At 35.9% G+C, this 16,861-nt stretch overlaps 1 protein-coding gene across 1 annotated transcript in view; it reads right to left on the bottom strand.

Moving 5' to 3' along the window:
- C5 (complement C5) overlaps positions 1-16,046 on the bottom strand; it is a 96,580-nt gene extending 80,534 nt beyond the window's left edge. Inside the window, exons 1-5 of the mRNA XM_036261327.1 lie at positions 15,958-16,046; positions 10,283-10,475; positions 7,148-7,310; positions 2,616-2,686; positions 1,237-1,328 (exon numbers count right to left, since the gene is read on the bottom strand). Of these exons, the coding sequence (XP_036117220.1) occupies positions 1,237-1,328; positions 2,616-2,686; positions 7,148-7,310; positions 10,283-10,475; positions 15,958-16,022 (584 nt within the window). The 5' untranslated portion in view covers positions 16,023-16,046. The remainder of the gene's footprint in view (positions 1-1,236; positions 1,329-2,615; positions 2,687-7,147; positions 7,311-10,282; positions 10,476-15,957) is intronic.
- Positions 16,047-16,861: the final 815 nt, after the last annotated feature.

Below are 16,861 nucleotides of genomic sequence, written 5' to 3'. Positions count from 1 at the left end.
TACAAACATGATCCCTGTCCTCAAGGAATTTACAGTCTAGTGGGAAACAAAAGGGCAATTAAATAACTAAATACATAATTGCAAAATTGAAATAAGTGCCACCAAGAAATAAGAGAATAAAAAAAAAGGAGAGGGACTACATTAGATCATGTGTCCAGGAATAACCTCTTTGAAAAGGGAGAATGTATCCTGTGTTTTACAGAATGGGAAGAAGCCAGCCTTATAAAAATCAAGGTGAAGTACATTCTAAGTAAAGGGGACAACATGTGCAAAGGTACTGGGGCAGGAAAGTACTGACCATGAGAAACTACCCATGGCTGACACATAATCTGTCGCAGAGCAAATGGCACAAGATGAAGAAATGATAATAGTTGGAGAAATGATAAAAGTTATAAAATAGGTTCAATTCTGTGCTACAGAGCATGTAATATTTTCAAGAAAGTATACAATTTAAAAATGATCCAAATGATTTAAATCCCCCAATTTAATCTAAATTTTTAGATAATCTTCAGTACAGTAAATTCACTGGGAACTCCTTTCTAAAGAGCAGAGCAAAACTCTCTGCTCATAAAAAGATTTTGCTTTAAATGTAGCTATTATAGATGCACCTATCTTATTTGTCCTACTGTAAACAAATTGAAGGCAGGGACTGTGGATTCTTCATTTTTATTTTACACCTCTCATTCCTATTGTAGTTTGCACATACTAGAAATGTGTTCACTAAATATTTTTTACATTGGATTATATTTAAACATATTCTTAAATCCTTTAACATGAGGCCAAGTGGAAGAAATTACTCTGAGAACATCCTCCCTCTTGAAATATTTTAGTCTATGCAGAAAAGACTACAGAAGAGTAATATATTTATAACTCTCAGAGCAAGGCATGGGACCACACCAGCATTTCATACTGAGAGTCTATTAGAGTTTCTTAAAGAATGAATGGTTGATAGTTTTGATAAAGGAAAAAAAAAAGCCTGGGGTCTATTTTTTTCCTCTTCCAAATTTTAATTTCTATGTGTAAAGCATATTGGTGAGAAGTATTGGGAATTTCTCCTCTCTCCCTCTCCCCAGAAACTGAATCTAGCTTCTTATTACTCTTTAAAAGATTTCGCATATCCTCATTTTTTTCACACTGGCACCCTTTGTTAATACCAGGTGGCTTCATCTGCCTCACTACCAAAAGTTCCAGATGTGGGTTTTAGAGAAAACTTTATTAACAAATATTTTTAAATACTTAGGATTAGATGGAATCTTGAAGTCAGGAAAAGAAATGATTCCAGTATAATCACTTTCTTCTACAATGTCAACTCCTGATTCTTCAGGATCCTTTGAATAAAAACAAGCAACATCAAAGCACATAAACCACATTTTAAAAATTAACTGATTATGTTATCTTTGATCTACAGAAATATTTACTAACAAATATCCATGTCTTTAAATTGCATATGAAGGAGAAAGATCATCTAAAAGTGTAGAAGGCAAATGTGGTTCATTTAAGCAACTTCCTTCCCTCTTTTTGGACCCCTCCTCCATCTCCTGCCTTGTCCCCCCAACACACACACACACACACACACACACACACACACACACACGAAGGTATAAATCAGCATCCACACATCCTAGTCTCAGTTATCTAGATGAGACTCAACTCTATCATTTATAAAAAGATTTATAACAATAACTAATGCTATAATTAATCAAATGTGAACTTACAGGCTTTACAGATACCAGAATCTAAATTTCTTATCATTTGAAGTTTTCCAAAGCAAACATACTATAAAATGCATTTATTAGCTAGACACTTTATCTATATAATTTTATTAATCAATGTCACCCCAATAAGTTCAATTTAAAACATTAAAATAAATAAAAATAGTCAGATGTTAAAGTTTGTAAAGGTTTATGATTATTGTGAATTATAAAGGATTTAACATTTTCCAATACATTCCTCTTTTTCATTTGTGTTTTGGTAAGGTTTTGTATTTTTGTTTTTCAGTAGAAGAAAAGGTGTTGCAGCCTATAGTGAAGGACCATTACTAATAACACTGTTAATAGATAAGCAGTTATTTCCCCACAAAAAATCGTGTAGGGTTGTGACACAAACTGGTTAAGACAATGGGAGTTTATTGCACACGTGCCTATTATCTGTTATGTGTCATGGCTGATAAAAGGTTGATAACTGCTCATCTTTATCTCATGGTTTAGCACTATTTTTCACATATGTTAGTATATTAGTTACTAAACTAAGTTCTTTAATTGTAAGTATCATAAATTGCAATTCTTTATCTTGAATTGTTACAAATAAAAAATCTCACAATAGGTATTCAATTAATTCTTAGTGATTTATTGATGTTCTTAAAAAAAAGAAATCATAAAGTACATATTTAAATGATTTACTTTAAAATCATAAGTTGTTGAGACTTAATTTTCATGAGGTCTTTACACATGCCTATTTTAGAGGTATAGACCTACATTATTATATTCACAGAAAGTGTTTAGTCACCATTTACTGAGCATTGAATGAGTCAGTATGGTATTAGGGCAGGGTTATGAAATAATGTATCTTATCCTACAAATGAGTTAAATTATTACTTAAATAAATAACATACTTACAGTGAAAGTTAAGACAACTTCTCTTTTGGCTGGCTTCAAGTCATCATTCAGTGAATAAACTCTAATCTTTACTGTAAGAATAATTGATAGCATAAAAAACTCTGTTAAATACAGGATATTTTGGTTTTTAACAATAATCATCCTTAAAAAAGATGAGTCTCATTAAAATAAATCAACACTTGGTCAATACACCAAAATCCATTTTTAAAAGAAAGAAAAAGTCTGCAGATATATAAATTGCTAATGAGCCTTTTCTTTTAAAGAGAATCCTTTTGGATTCCTTTAAAGAGTTCATTAAGTTAATTTAAAGTACAGTTCACTTTGTTTTTGTTTTTGTTTTTTATCCTCACCCGAGGACATTTTTTTTGTTCAGGTAGAGTGGGAGGGAGAGAGAGGAAGAGAGAGAAACATCGATGTGAAAGGGACACATCGAGTGGCTGCCACCCGCACGACCGACTAGGGCCGGGGACAAACTGCAACCAAGGTACATGCCCTTAGCGGGAACCGAACCCGGGTCTCTCGGGACCGCAGGCTGATGCTCTAACCGCTGAGCCAAACAGGCCAGGGCCACTTTGTTAAAATGTACATACAACTCTTTTGGAACACATATATAGTACAAATTAGGTATATCTGTAATTAGGCCACTGTTTATCAAGAATCTCATAGTGTCAAAATAGTAATGTCTACCATATGGTTATATGGGAATATAATATATTGTTTCGTATTAGAGCTGAAGATTTTAATAGAAAGTTCGGTAGTTTGATTCAGATTTTATACACTTTTACGAGGCCCCAAATTATCTCTTACTGTTGGTAAAGGCATCTTTGAATTGTATGGTTTTGTTATATTTATTGAGCTAGATCCTAAAATTGCTTTCTCATTGTTAAAAGAATAACGTCAATGGCTCAATAATGATTAGTTCTCTTCCATTTCTGTCAATTAATAGATCCCCATCTTTTTTTTTTCCTCCTCACCCAAGGACATTTCTCCATTTTTTGTTCAGACAGAGTGGGAGGAAGAGAGAGGAAGAGAGAGAGAAAGAGAGAGACAGAGAGACAGAGACAGAGAGACAGAGAGACAGAGACAGAGAAACATCGACCTGAAAGGGAGACATTGAGTGGCGGATTCATGCACAACCCAACCAGGGCCGGGGACAAACTGCAACCAAGGCATGGGTCCCTAGTGGGAACCAAACCCGGTCCTCTCTGGACCACAGGCCGACGCCCTAACCGCTGAGCCAAACCGGTCAGGGCTACATCCCCATCTTTTAAACAAACATATCTGCTTAACTTTTAACTCATGATTTTCTAGTTCCAATGACATATTGTGATTTCTCTAGGGTCTTACTAATGCTCAAATCATTTTATGGCCAAAACTTCACCCACGAAATAAAACTGTACTGGCACCAAAAACCTTTTAAAGAATATTATGCAAAGCTCTACAAAAGAAGCCACATTAACATCTCTAAAATTGGTTTGACCAAGAGCATTAAGATTAGCCCTGGCCAGTTTGGCTCAGCAGCTGGAGCACCAGCCTGTGGTCCCAAGAGACCAGGTTCAGTTCCTGCTAAGGGTATGTACCTCGGTTGCAGTTTGTCCCTGGCCCTGTTTGGTGGTGCGGGTGGCAGCTGCTCGATGTGTCCCTTTCACATCGATATTTCTCTCTCTCTCTCTGTTCCTCTCTCTACCTCTCACTCTACCTGAACAAAAAAAAATGGAAAAATGTCCTTGGGTGAGGATAAAAAAAAAAAAATTAAAGCAAAATGTTCAGTAAATCTCCTTACTCTGCTGTCCCCTTACCCTCACCCCTATCTCCAACCTTGAATTCTCCCTTCTGCCTTACAAACACACCTGGTTCATGCTGAGCATCACTGGGATGCTTGCCATAGGCAGTATGCCACAAAAGTTCAGGCCCAGGAGTTCAAAACTTTGGTTTCATGCCTGCCTCTGCCACTTCCTGGTGTGATCCTGAGTGTAATACTTAATTCCTTTAAATCTTAGTTCCCTTATCCGTAGAACAGGACTGCTAGTATCTGTTTCACAGTATTGTGAAAACTCAATGAGACACAACTTTTGCATAGCCTGGCACACAATAACTAATCAATAAATGTTTATTATTTTTATGACTACTACTGGTATAAGTTTGTGTTTAGGTTAGAAAATTAAGTATGTCTTCAGAGCAATGGTGTATCGGAGGTAAGATCACCAATAACTTTTTGTGCCAAAGATATGGCTTTTGAATTAAAAAAAAATTTAAGTGCCTTCTATGTGTAGGCACCATGCTAGGCACGGAGATAAGTGGTGAAAGAAATCAGACATGGAAGTCTTCTAATGGAATGGAGGAGAGAGGCAAGCACATGATCACACAAGTACATGTAAAAATCCAGGGATGAGAGGCACTACAAAGGACATTTCCTGGCTGTCTGAGAGTGTAGTCAGGGAAGTCAGAGAAGGCTGCCCTCTATGGGATGACATGTAAGGGTTGAATAAGAATTAACAAGGCAATGAAAGGGCATGAATGTACCAGGCCTTAATACGGTTGGGAAAATGGTATGAGCCACAGATGAGGTGGAGCATGGTGAAGCTAGAGGGGAGGGCAGGACACAAACTGTATGGAATTGGAGGATTTTGGTCCATAGTCTAAAGACCTTTATCCTATAAAGCCTTGAAAGTTTAAACCTTTAATCTAAACATGCTTATACTAAAAAAATCCCTCAAGGATCTTCAGATTAAATGTGTGCATCAGGACATTAGAGCTATAATAGCAAGGTTCACTCAATTTTAAAAGAATTACTTTTAAGTAATTCTTTTTCTTCTGTGTACATAAGGCTTTGTGTTACTCCACATATTAAATAATAATGGAAAACACTTTCCTAGTGTTTACTCTGCTAGGCATGGTTTTAAGTGCTTTACACATAAGAATTCACTTACTTCTCACAATTCTATGAGGCATTTTTATTATTTCTACTATTATTTCCATTTTACAAATGAGGAAAGTGGAGCTCGGAGAGATTGAGTAACTCATGCAGAGTCCCAGAGCTAATAATAGCCCGAGCTGGGATGTGAACCCAGACAATTTTGCTCTAGAATCTGCTTAGTAAAAACTAGAGGAAAATTTCTATTTTCTTCTATGATTAGAATAGATGAAGATACCAAATCTTTTTACAGTAAAGTCCTGATAGAGAAATAATAGATGAGTCTGTTCTTAAGGAAAGCCTTGATAGCAAAGAAAGGTCCCAGACTCTGAGTATCAGACAACTTACTGGACGAATACCGAGGACCTTAAATGGGTCCATAGGACCTAATTAATGAAGCATCCTCTAATATAGAAGGAGGAAGGGCAAAGATATATTTATTTCTGGATATGGTTATGTTCAAAAGGGCCCACGCTTTATGGGCAGAGATGATCTCCTTGTATACCAAGTTATCTTGTTTGAGTCAAGAGATGGTACTATTTTGATAATGATATTCTTGCCCAAACTGAGAATAATATTCCACCCTTCCTAGGCCTTTCTGAACTGATAATAACAGGTGCTCCTGCTGAAATGGTAATGGTGTAGGTCTGTTCCATCCCACTACTGTTTTCATTACCATCAACCACCATTTAGTAAGTATATACTGTGTGAAAAGTTTTACAACAAAACTGGCTGAGCCTGCTCCTTTCCTCTGTCCTTCATCAATGGTATCATTATCAAAATTCCATAACCTTCCCATCCCACATAGAGTTCTTTCATAATTCCATCTCTAATGTGCTCAAAAGTCATTGATGATGAGAGGGAGATATGGAGGAATTGAAAACTTGAATACACTTGAAAATATTTGGACAGCATTCACACTTTTCTGTGTTTTACGTTTGGTTCACTGGGAATGAATTCAGTCATTTCTCAATTCCAGTGTTTTGATAGACTATCCTGCCCTTTCCCTCGCTAACAAAAGAACCATGAATATGAAACAATGTTCTAATAGGAAGTTCTTAGGTTGATTCCCCTTAGAAAAATAACATTCATATATTTCTGTAATCTAGTTTATTCTTTGCTTAAGCATCTGATCTTCTAGGGTTGGATTTTTTTTTCTCTGAATTTGAGGGTTAGCTCCAAAGTAATAGAAATTTTTAGTGAATGTGCCTCTATGATACATTATTTTCCCATTGTAGAAATTATATTGGCAATTACATCTTACACTTGTTTAATTAATAAGATATTATGCAACATTTTACAATTTTTTTAAAAGCTTTTTAAATACATGGAATAACTGATAGGGCAGATAATGTGATTGTTGATTTTACAATTTAAATATAAATTTAAAATTTATATTTAAAATCAAATTTAAATGTAAAATTAATTGTTATTTGTTTATTTAGCAATTTTTATATACATTTAAAATTAACATGGTATTTATATGTGTAAAAGTCATTGGGAATCGAGACTCTTTTAAACAAGTTGAAAACCTGTCCCCACTTAATTTCAAGTGTTAAAATAACTCTACAGTACTGTCAGTTGTTCTCCCCAGGGAAAGAAGCATCTTATACTCTACCGGACTGTTCTGGAGTGTAAACAGGTTTGTCTGTTTGAATGAAGAGAAATCCATTGTCATAGGTTATTGACATTTTTTTTGATTTTGAAAAATGCTTTGACAAAATGTCCAAATACACATGTGAAACTGGGTTTTGTCCTCCAGACAGTTGTTTGGGTTGTATCTGTAACAGAAAATGTTGACAAAAAAGATTATAATAATTTTAAGGTTATAAAACATGTTGACTTTGTAAATACCACTGCAATGTCAGTAGATGGAGAAATAAGTGTGTATAGTTAATAATTTAAAAAACAGTAGAGGAGCCAGAATAGTAAATAAATTTTGCCCAAAGCCCTTCAGTGTTAAATAGCATAACCAAAATTTAGCTTTAAGCAATTAAAAATGTTTCCTAAATATTATATGCATTTAGTAAAATTATTTAAGCTATGGAAGCTCTTTCAACAAACTTTCACTTCATCAGCTTCCTGGATTAGCCCATGCTCTCCATTCTCTCCCTTCAACATCCTGACTGATGTAAGGACACTTTGTATTATATCTATATCCTTCTGCTCCCACCAGTTGTGCTGCATGCTTTCCAATATTTGTAAGTAATTGTAATTATTCACTTTACATTGCAAGATATGCAAATTTAACACATAAAAAGTAATAGAAGAAACATAAGTGCTTCTGTAAAAAATTAGGCTTTGGACACATAAAATAAAAATTAATCATTAAAATCAACTGCTGTGAAATTAGATATGTGAGAGTACTGAAAAAGTTTGGAAAACAGTAAAAATCTATAAAGATTCTGTACTCAGATTCTTTGCAAGTGTCTTTAAGTTCTTTGTCCACTTTAAAGAAACAGCAACTGTAGAACAAAGATGATTTGTTAAAGGTGTGGCACATAATAAAGATTTGGCATTCCAATTAGTGGGCTTGCACTTAAAAGACCTTGGCACAATATCAAACAATTGGCAAATAAAGATACATTATAATGTTAAGATAAAATTGGTGAAGGTGTGCACCAATTTTTATGATTTTTCCACCTTAATTTACTTTCCAATGAACCGTCTAAGATAGCACTGTTCAACAGAACTTTCTGTGATAGTGGAAATGTTCTATTATCTATGCTGTCCAATACAGTGGCCACCAGTCACATGTGGCTATTTCAGTACTTGATATATGGCTAATGTGACTGAGGAACTGAATTGTTGTTGTTAAATCTGATTGATTTAAATTTAAAGGTAACAACCGCATGTAGCTAGTGGCTACCTTGAGTCACATCATATATGAGTTTCTACTGAAAGTATCACTTTTGGGAGATTAATTTTAATTCTTTTTTTATTGATTTTTTTTTTTTTTTTAGAAAGAGAGAAAGAAACATTGATTTGTTGTTCCACATATTTATGCTTTCATTGATTGCTTCTTGTATGTCTCCTGACTGGGGGTCAAACCTGCAACCCGGGCCTATAGGCATGACGCTGTAACCAACTGAGCTACCAGGCCAGGGCTTGAATTTTAATTCTTAATAAACCTAACAAGTGAAGTATTATTAAGAGATTAGAGCATTTACCATAAAAAACATTAATGAAAGAATTCCTACAGTTGGTTGAATTTATTTAGGTCAATTTCTCAAACCTGAGTAATATACATACCTCTTTCAAAGGATAAAAAGGTTCTGGAGGGCCTTGGCTGGTTGCTCAGTGGTTAGTGCGTCAACCCGCACATACCAAAGTATCTCAAGTTCAATTCCTGATCAAGGGCACCTACCTGGGTTGCAGGATGGATCCCCCAGCCCCACTTGGGGCTCTGCGAAAGGCAATCAATTGAGGTGTTTTTCTCACATCAATGTTTCTCTCTCTCTCTCTCCGTCCCACTTCCTCCCTCCCTTCCACTCTAAAAATCAATGGAAAAAATATCCTCAGGTGAGGATTAACAGAACAAAAAAAAAGATTCTAGAGGACTTTCAATATAAACTTTTAATTATTTATAATACAATAAAAATTTATTTTTATTACAATATTATTTAAATGAGTACAAATCTAAAATTAGGTATAATCTTATGCACACGACTTTTATAAAGTCAAAATAAATTTACAAAATAAATTCAAAATGCTAAAAATCAATTTATAATTATCATTTTAAACTCTATAAAATTTCAAATTTTAATTTCGTTTTTAGAGGGTTCACATTTAAGAAATAGTGGTATAAATGAACCCCAGAGCCCTTTCCAGGTCTAGTAGTCTTTGCTTCTTCTGGTTCTTCATTTTTGAATTTTTATTGGTATTTAAAATAATATTTTTGTTATATTTATCCATTTAACTAAATAAATATGAAAAATCATTTTTAATTACCAGAATTTTTTTATCCTCACCCGAGGACATTTTTGCATTTATCTTCAGATAGAGCGGAGGGAGAGAGGAAGGAAGAGAGAGAGGGAGAAACATTGATGCAAGAGAGACACATTGAATGGTTGCCACCCACACGACCCCAACCAGGGCTGGGGACAAACTGCAACTGAGGTATGTGCCTCTAGCAGGAACTGAACCCAGAACTCTCTGGTCCGCGGGCTGATAGTGATCAGAACTTTTAATAAGAAATGAGTTGCAAGCACTTTTATAATCAAGCTATACTATAATATCTTAATAGAAGAAAAAGTTATTTGATCAAGGTTGTGTTTTTCTAATAACTACAGGTTGTCAAGGAGAGCTATTCACTTTAGTAGTCAATTATTAGTTTTAGAAACTATACTTGTAGAGTATTGGAATTTAAACAAACAAATGTTCAATAGCATCTATGGCTTTCTGTAGACAATACATTACAGATCAATATGCATATTCATATTTCTCTATTTCTTTGTAATGATAATTTTCACAGAAAACAAATATTTTCAAATACTTACACATTAGTACAATTTTATTTTCCAGTAAGAACATTACAGTTTACATGCATTGCTCCAAAAACAGACACAACTCTCCTATTTAGAATTTTCTGTTTTCTTCATGTGATCATTAGTAACTGACATACATCATCGTATAATCATACAGAGGTATAATGGTACAAATGATCAAATCTCTGTTATCAATATTTAAACTTTGAACATATTTTATTGAGAATATTCTGTATGTTTAAAGAAAATAAAGGATAAATACATACTGTTAAGATTGCAGAGTTTTGAAATTTATTTTCTGTGGATAAAGTAACAGAGGCTGAAGCATAATTAGTTTTTTTATCAGGATAACTTTTAATGGAGATTATTGCATCAAATGCTTCAGTGTATCCATAAGCCTGAACTACAATATTTTCAGATGCTCCAACACGAAGTACTTTTGGTGCTGATATGACATATCTGTTGAAACAAGAAAACAGAAGGATCAGTATTTCTATATGACATATTTGTTATACTTCTGACTTTTTTCTTCTCACTTGAGATATGCAATTTAAAATAGGCACATTTTCTCAACTTAAAAATGATTTTTAATTAAAATTTGTGATCTATGATCATTTCAGCACAGTTTCTAAGAAATAGTTTGAAATGAGGACACACAAAAAAAGCACTGAGATTTAGTTAACATTTAGAAAAGTAGTAATAGCATCTCCTGAGCTACTACTGCAAAGGAAGGCTTGATGTTCACTAGAACATGTAAATAGGGTCACTATTTTTGCCCAAGGAAGAAAAAAGCAACATAGTTACCAGTGATTGAATTCCAGCTGCCATCTACTGGCTAAGTAACCATGGTAAAGTCACTAACCCTCTCTGAGACTAAAATAATTTAACTGTGAAAATATCACCTTCTTTACAAACTGAGGTAAGGATGAAATGAGACTATGTATATGAAAGCTATTAGTATGCTTAGTACTCAATAAATGTTGACTCATTAATTTCACTAAATTTTTTGAAAGAAAGTAATCTTAGAAGTATTAGTGTTATACTAGTGAGTGGATTTTTTAAAAAGGATACAATAAAAGTAAGTTTGGGGGCCCAGCCAGTGTGGCCCAGTGGTTGAACATCAACCCATGCATCAAGAGGTCGCCAGTTCGATTCCGGATCAGGGCACATGCCTAGGTAGTGGGCCCAGTCCCTGGGGGGGGCACAGGAGGCAGCTAATTGATGTTCTCTCTCATCGATGTTTCTCTCTCTCTCTCTCCCTCTCCCTTCCCATCTCTCTATAATCAGTAAAGAAAAAATATATTTGAAAAAAAAAATGAGCTTGGGGGAATGCATTTGAAAATGGAAGTAGCTACAGAGTCCCTAGCAAATAATCACAATCATAAAATAATAATGATAACAGTAACTGAATAGTTCTGATAGTATTAGCACTTTATATACAATTATTTTAATCTTTACAACAGGCCAATTACATAGATAGATACTATTGTTTTCTTAGTTTACAAATGATAAAAGTTTAATTTGACAAAGGTCACCTGGGTCAGAAATGAATAAAGAAGGACTTTATAAAATTCAGGTCACCCTTGTGTTTAATTGAGGTCAAAATTTACAAGCTTGTTCACAACTACAGGCTGTTCCCTCAGTTTTATTTTTCATGTAATTTATACAGGAATGAAAATGAATCTACATATTTTTGAAATAAATTTTTTATTTTTTTCATTGTTGATTATAAGAAAACCCACAAATATAAACTAGATTATTAATGACATGTCACAAAGTATATAGTTTGAATAGTAAGAGCTACTTATGCTATTACATAGAAAAAAAAGTGTTTCAACTCAAAAGGTCATAATGATTGACTAATTCAAGAGGCCTAAGAGCCCATTACTTCAACTTGCAGAATTATTGCAGGCTCCAGTCAAAATTATAACTTTTAAAGACTTTTCAAATCAGCAAGTCTTTAGTAACAATGATATTAATTTGGAAGCAATTAAATCCTTTAAAACATCTGGCAGTTCGCCCTGGCTGGTTTGGCTCAGCAGTTGGAGCATCGACCTGTAGACCAAAGAGTCCCAGGTTCGATTCCAGTCAGGGGCACATGCCTCCGTTGCAGTTCGTCCTCCGCCCTGGTTGGGGTCATTTGGGAGGCAGCCAGTTGATGTGTTTCTCTCATATCTATGTCTCTCTCCCCTCCTACTCTACCAGGAGATAAATGGAAAAAAATATCCTTGGGTAAGGATTTAAAAAAAATAATAATAAAAAACATCTGGCAGTTCTACATGACAACTAATTTGGAACCATTTATAGGCAAACTGTGAAAGAGAGAAAAGAGCCCTGGCCAGTTCGGCTCAGCGGTTAGAGCGTCGGCCTGCAGTCCAGAGAGACCTGGGTTCAGTTCCCGCTAAGGGCGCGTGCCTCGGTTGCGGTTTATCCCCCACCCTGGTTGGTCGTGTGGGTGGCGGCCACTTGGTGTGTTCCTTTCACGTCGATGTTTCTCTCTCTCTCTTCCTCTCTCTCCCTCCCACTCTATCTGAACAACAACAACAAAATAGAAAGAGAGAAAAGAATCTCTGCACTTCCAACCATCATCTGATTTCCCCATGTGCTTACCCCAGGAACAGCAGAAAGTAAGAAAACTCGCTTTGATGATACTAGGGTACATTTACAGAAATGTTACAACGTGCTAAGCACTGTTTTTAAGTACTTTATACATACATAAACTCACTGTGTTGCTACAACCATTCTGTGAGGAAGGTCTTATTATTAGCCTCATTTTACAGATGAGAAAACTGATAATTAACTTGCCCAAGGTCACATAGCTAATAAATCACAGAATTAGGAATTAATCTTGAGTATCCTGTTTCCTGAATTAACACTTTCAATTGCTGTACTACACTGAATTTATCAAGTTTTTCAAATCTAGAAAAAAAATAGGTATTTTAATTTCATTATTCTTAGAAATTTTATATTTTTTTGTTTGGTATTATTTTAATTTTGAATTGTCTATGTGGTAGTGGTGGTGAAACATAAAATATTCAGTGTTTACCAGTCCCTAAAAGATGCCACTCTTTGTACAAACTTTGGTTCTTATTGACAATCTAATCTAAAGAATTTTGTACTTGTTTAAAAATATATGATTTTAGAGAAAGAGGAAAAGAGAGGGAGAGAGAGAGAGAGAACCACTGATTGGGTTGTCTCTTGCATGTGACCTGACTGGAAATTGGATAGGTGACCTTTTGGTGCATAGGACGATACTTGACCAATTGAGCCACACTGGCCAGGGCAAAATAATTTTTTATTTTTCTTATTTCAATAGTTGTAGAGGATCAGGCCACTGACCTTGCAGGGGAGCAAAAATGTCACTTAGGCCTCCACCTGGAATGTTCTTTCCCTAAATATTTGCTAAGCTTACTCCTTTACTTCCTTCAAGTTCTGTATGAGTGCCTCAAAGAATGGTGATGGAAAAAATTTAAAAATAATGAAGTAAAAAAAAAAAAAAAGGACCTCATCTGTCCACAGTTTCAAACAGTTCCCCATCATTTTTTTAAATCCTATTCCTCTTCTTTTTCCTTCACAGTATTAATAACCACCTGACCTTACTTATTCATTCATTTGTTGGTTCATTCATTCATTATTTGCTTCTCCCACTAGAATGCAAGCTCTACATAAATTTATTAATTTAATTGACTGATGACCACGTTGTAAATGGTACACTCTCACTTTTTCAAGAGAAAGAGAGGCAATGCTTATTAAGGTCCAGTATAGTGTAGTAGAAAGAATTCAGAATCAGGGGACCCAGGTTCTAGTTCTAGTCCTAGTTCTACCACTTAATATCAATCTCTTTGAACTTCAGCCACTTGGTTTTCTTTTTTTTTCCTTTTTCTTTTATTGATTTTAAAGAGAGGGGAAATGAGAGGGAGAGAGAGATAGAAACATCGATGCGAGAGAACATGGATTGGCTGCCTCCTGTATGCCCCCCACTGGGGATTGGGCCCACAACCTGGGCATGTGTCCTGACTGGGAATTGAACCGGCGACCTTTTAGTGCATGGGTCGACGCTCAACCACTGAGCCACACCAGCCAGACAGACACTTGTTTTTCAAAAATGAATGAATAAAAACTACTAAAGATACTGGGGTGGTTTAGCAATGTAAGAAAATCAGGTTTATGACATCCTAAGTACATATTTATATTCATAATATAGTTTACATATTCATACATTTACGCAAACTGGAAAAAATTTGAGGTGGTAAAGAGGAGTCCTTAATTACTAGTCCCTCCTCTGTCACTCTTTATCAGTGTGACCTTTGGCAAGTCTCTTCCCCTGTCTGTACTTATCCTCATGTGTGAAATAAGTAGATTCAATTTAGATATTCTCCAGTTCCTTTTCTTTTTAATCCTCACCTGAGGATATTTTTCCATTTATCTTCAGATAAAGGGAGGGAGGGAGGGAGGGAAGAAGGGAGGTAGAGGGAGAGAGAGAGAGAGAGAGAGAGAAAGAAACAAACATCGATGTGAGAGAGACTCATGGATGGGCTGCCTCCTACAAGACCCCTACCAGGACCGGAGACGAACCACAGTGGAGGTATGTGCCCTTGACCGGAATCAAATCTGTGACGCTCTGGTTTGTGAGCAAGTGCTCTAACCACTGAGAAAACCGGCCAGGGCTCTCCAGTTCCTCTTCAATAATGTTATTTCTAGATATGAGATCACTATTTTAGGGCATAGTTTAAAATAAACAGTATTTCATTTAAAAAATATTTTTTCTTGATTTTAGAGAGAGTGGAAGGGAGAAGGAAAGAGAAAAACATCAATGAGAGAGAACATCGATTGGCCGCCTCCTGCATGCCCCCCACTGGGGATCGGGCCCACAACGTGGACATGTGCCCTGACCAGGAATCAAACCTGCAGCCTTTTGGTGCATGGGTCAATGCTCAACCGCTGAGCCACACTGGCTGGGCACTGAACAGTATTTCAATAATACATAACATTGTGAAGAATATGCTCATAAATATAAAAGTAATTACAACAACAGTTTTTCAAATAACTGTATTAGAATTAAGCCCCAAGGGGTTTGGGGGAATGGGTGAAAAAAGGTGAAGAGATTAAGAAGTACAAAATGGTTGTTAGACTGACAAACCTCAAAGGGAAGGGGGTTGGGGTGGGAAGAAATAAACCAAGGAACTTATATGCATATATGTATAATCAATGGACACAGACAACAGTGTAGGGAAAGGCAAGAGGTGGTCGGGAGCAGGGAGGAGGGGGTTAATAGGTGAAAAAGGGGGGACATCTGTAATACATTCAACAACAACAACAAAAGAAGAAGCCCCAAGTAACCCTTGTTTTGCAATGCACAGTATATAAACAACACAAAGAAAACTATGCACTAAATAGAAATAAGCAACAAATGACAAAAAATATATTTAGAGTTTTTGTGCTTTTTCAAAGAGGAATTTGCATAATGACTATGTAGTTTTAAAAAATAGCAATCTGGCCCTGGCCAGTTTGGCTCAGCAGTTGGAGCGTCGGCCTGCGGTCCAGAGAGACCCACGTTCGGTTCCCGCTAAGGGCATGTACCTCGGTTGCAGTTTGTCCCCGGCCCTGGTTGGTGGTGCGTATGGCAGCCACTCGATGTGTCCATTTCACGTCGATGTTTCTCTCTCTCTCTCTTCCTCTCTCTCCCTCCCACTCTATCTGAACAAAAAAATGGAACATCCTCGAGTGAGGATGAAAAAAAAAATAGCAATCCCATAAAAACTGTCCTGTTACCTATTCATCAAAACAAACTACTTCCATGACTTTCTCATCCAGATAAGACTATTCACTTGATATTCTCAGAAGTAGAAAGTAATTTTCAAATTAACACAGTCAACTGATTTTACTTTTCACTCATCACAACTAAGATGCATTGAAAATGAAGATGCATTCTTTCACTTACGTTTGTTCCTGTCCCCAACTTTTTCCCAGAAAGATGAAGAAACAAAGTATGCCCCAAAGACCCATGGCTGGAGATAGCAGTAAAGCATGGGTATACTTTTCCTGAAGTTACTCTCCTTTTAAAATCCCAGTTTAAAGAATTTGAGTAAACTGGTCTACTGGTTAATTATTAATGTCAGAAAGAGGAACTTCTAAGTTGAAGAAATAACATAGAAACTGAAGCAATATTTAATGCTCAGGTATAAAAATACAAGATATTATATAGGGATTTATACCTAGAGAATTTATTTTAATTAATACAAATAAAAGATTCTAACAGGTGAGTTTGGCACTATAATGAATGGCTTAAAGCTAGAAACCAGTAACTCACATTGCCTTTGGCCTTTCCTCTTTTGACCAGGGTAGTTGCTCTGCTGTTTATCATCTGTGAGCATCTGGTTTAAACAGAGCTTACTAGGTGGCCATTCTAGAGAAGTTCTGAGCAATAACGTTGTTAGCGCTGGAAATGGCCCAAGGATAAGTGGAATCTACAATGGAGGTCTATGGAATAGTTCCTTGGTCTCAGTCTAGAGAAGAAGCTGAACATTAGGTGGAGTGATGGGCAATGAAAATGCCACCCTGAGCTTGCCAGCATCATTCTTTAGGAAATAAGTAACCAGTTAAATACCTTAGTATTTAGTAGGGAATGGATATCCTCCAATATCTATTAATTCATACATCACAAACACAAAATTTATATCCATTCAAACACAGAATATCTTTCTTTATCCTCACCCAAGGACATTTTTCCTTTTTTTTTTTTGTACAGATAGAGTGGGAGGGAGAGAGAGGAAGGGAGAGAGAGAGAGAGAAACATCAACGTGAAGGGACACATCGAGTGGCTGCCACCCACACGACCAACCAGG

This window comes from Molossus molossus, unplaced genomic scaffold, assembly GCF_014108415.1.
Source record: "Molossus molossus isolate mMolMol1 unplaced genomic scaffold, mMolMol1.p scaffold_m16_p_14, whole genome shotgun sequence".
NCBI lineage: Eukaryota > Metazoa > Chordata > Mammalia > Chiroptera > Molossidae > Molossus > Molossus molossus.
This window is presented reverse-complemented; position numbering and strand designations above follow the sequence as displayed.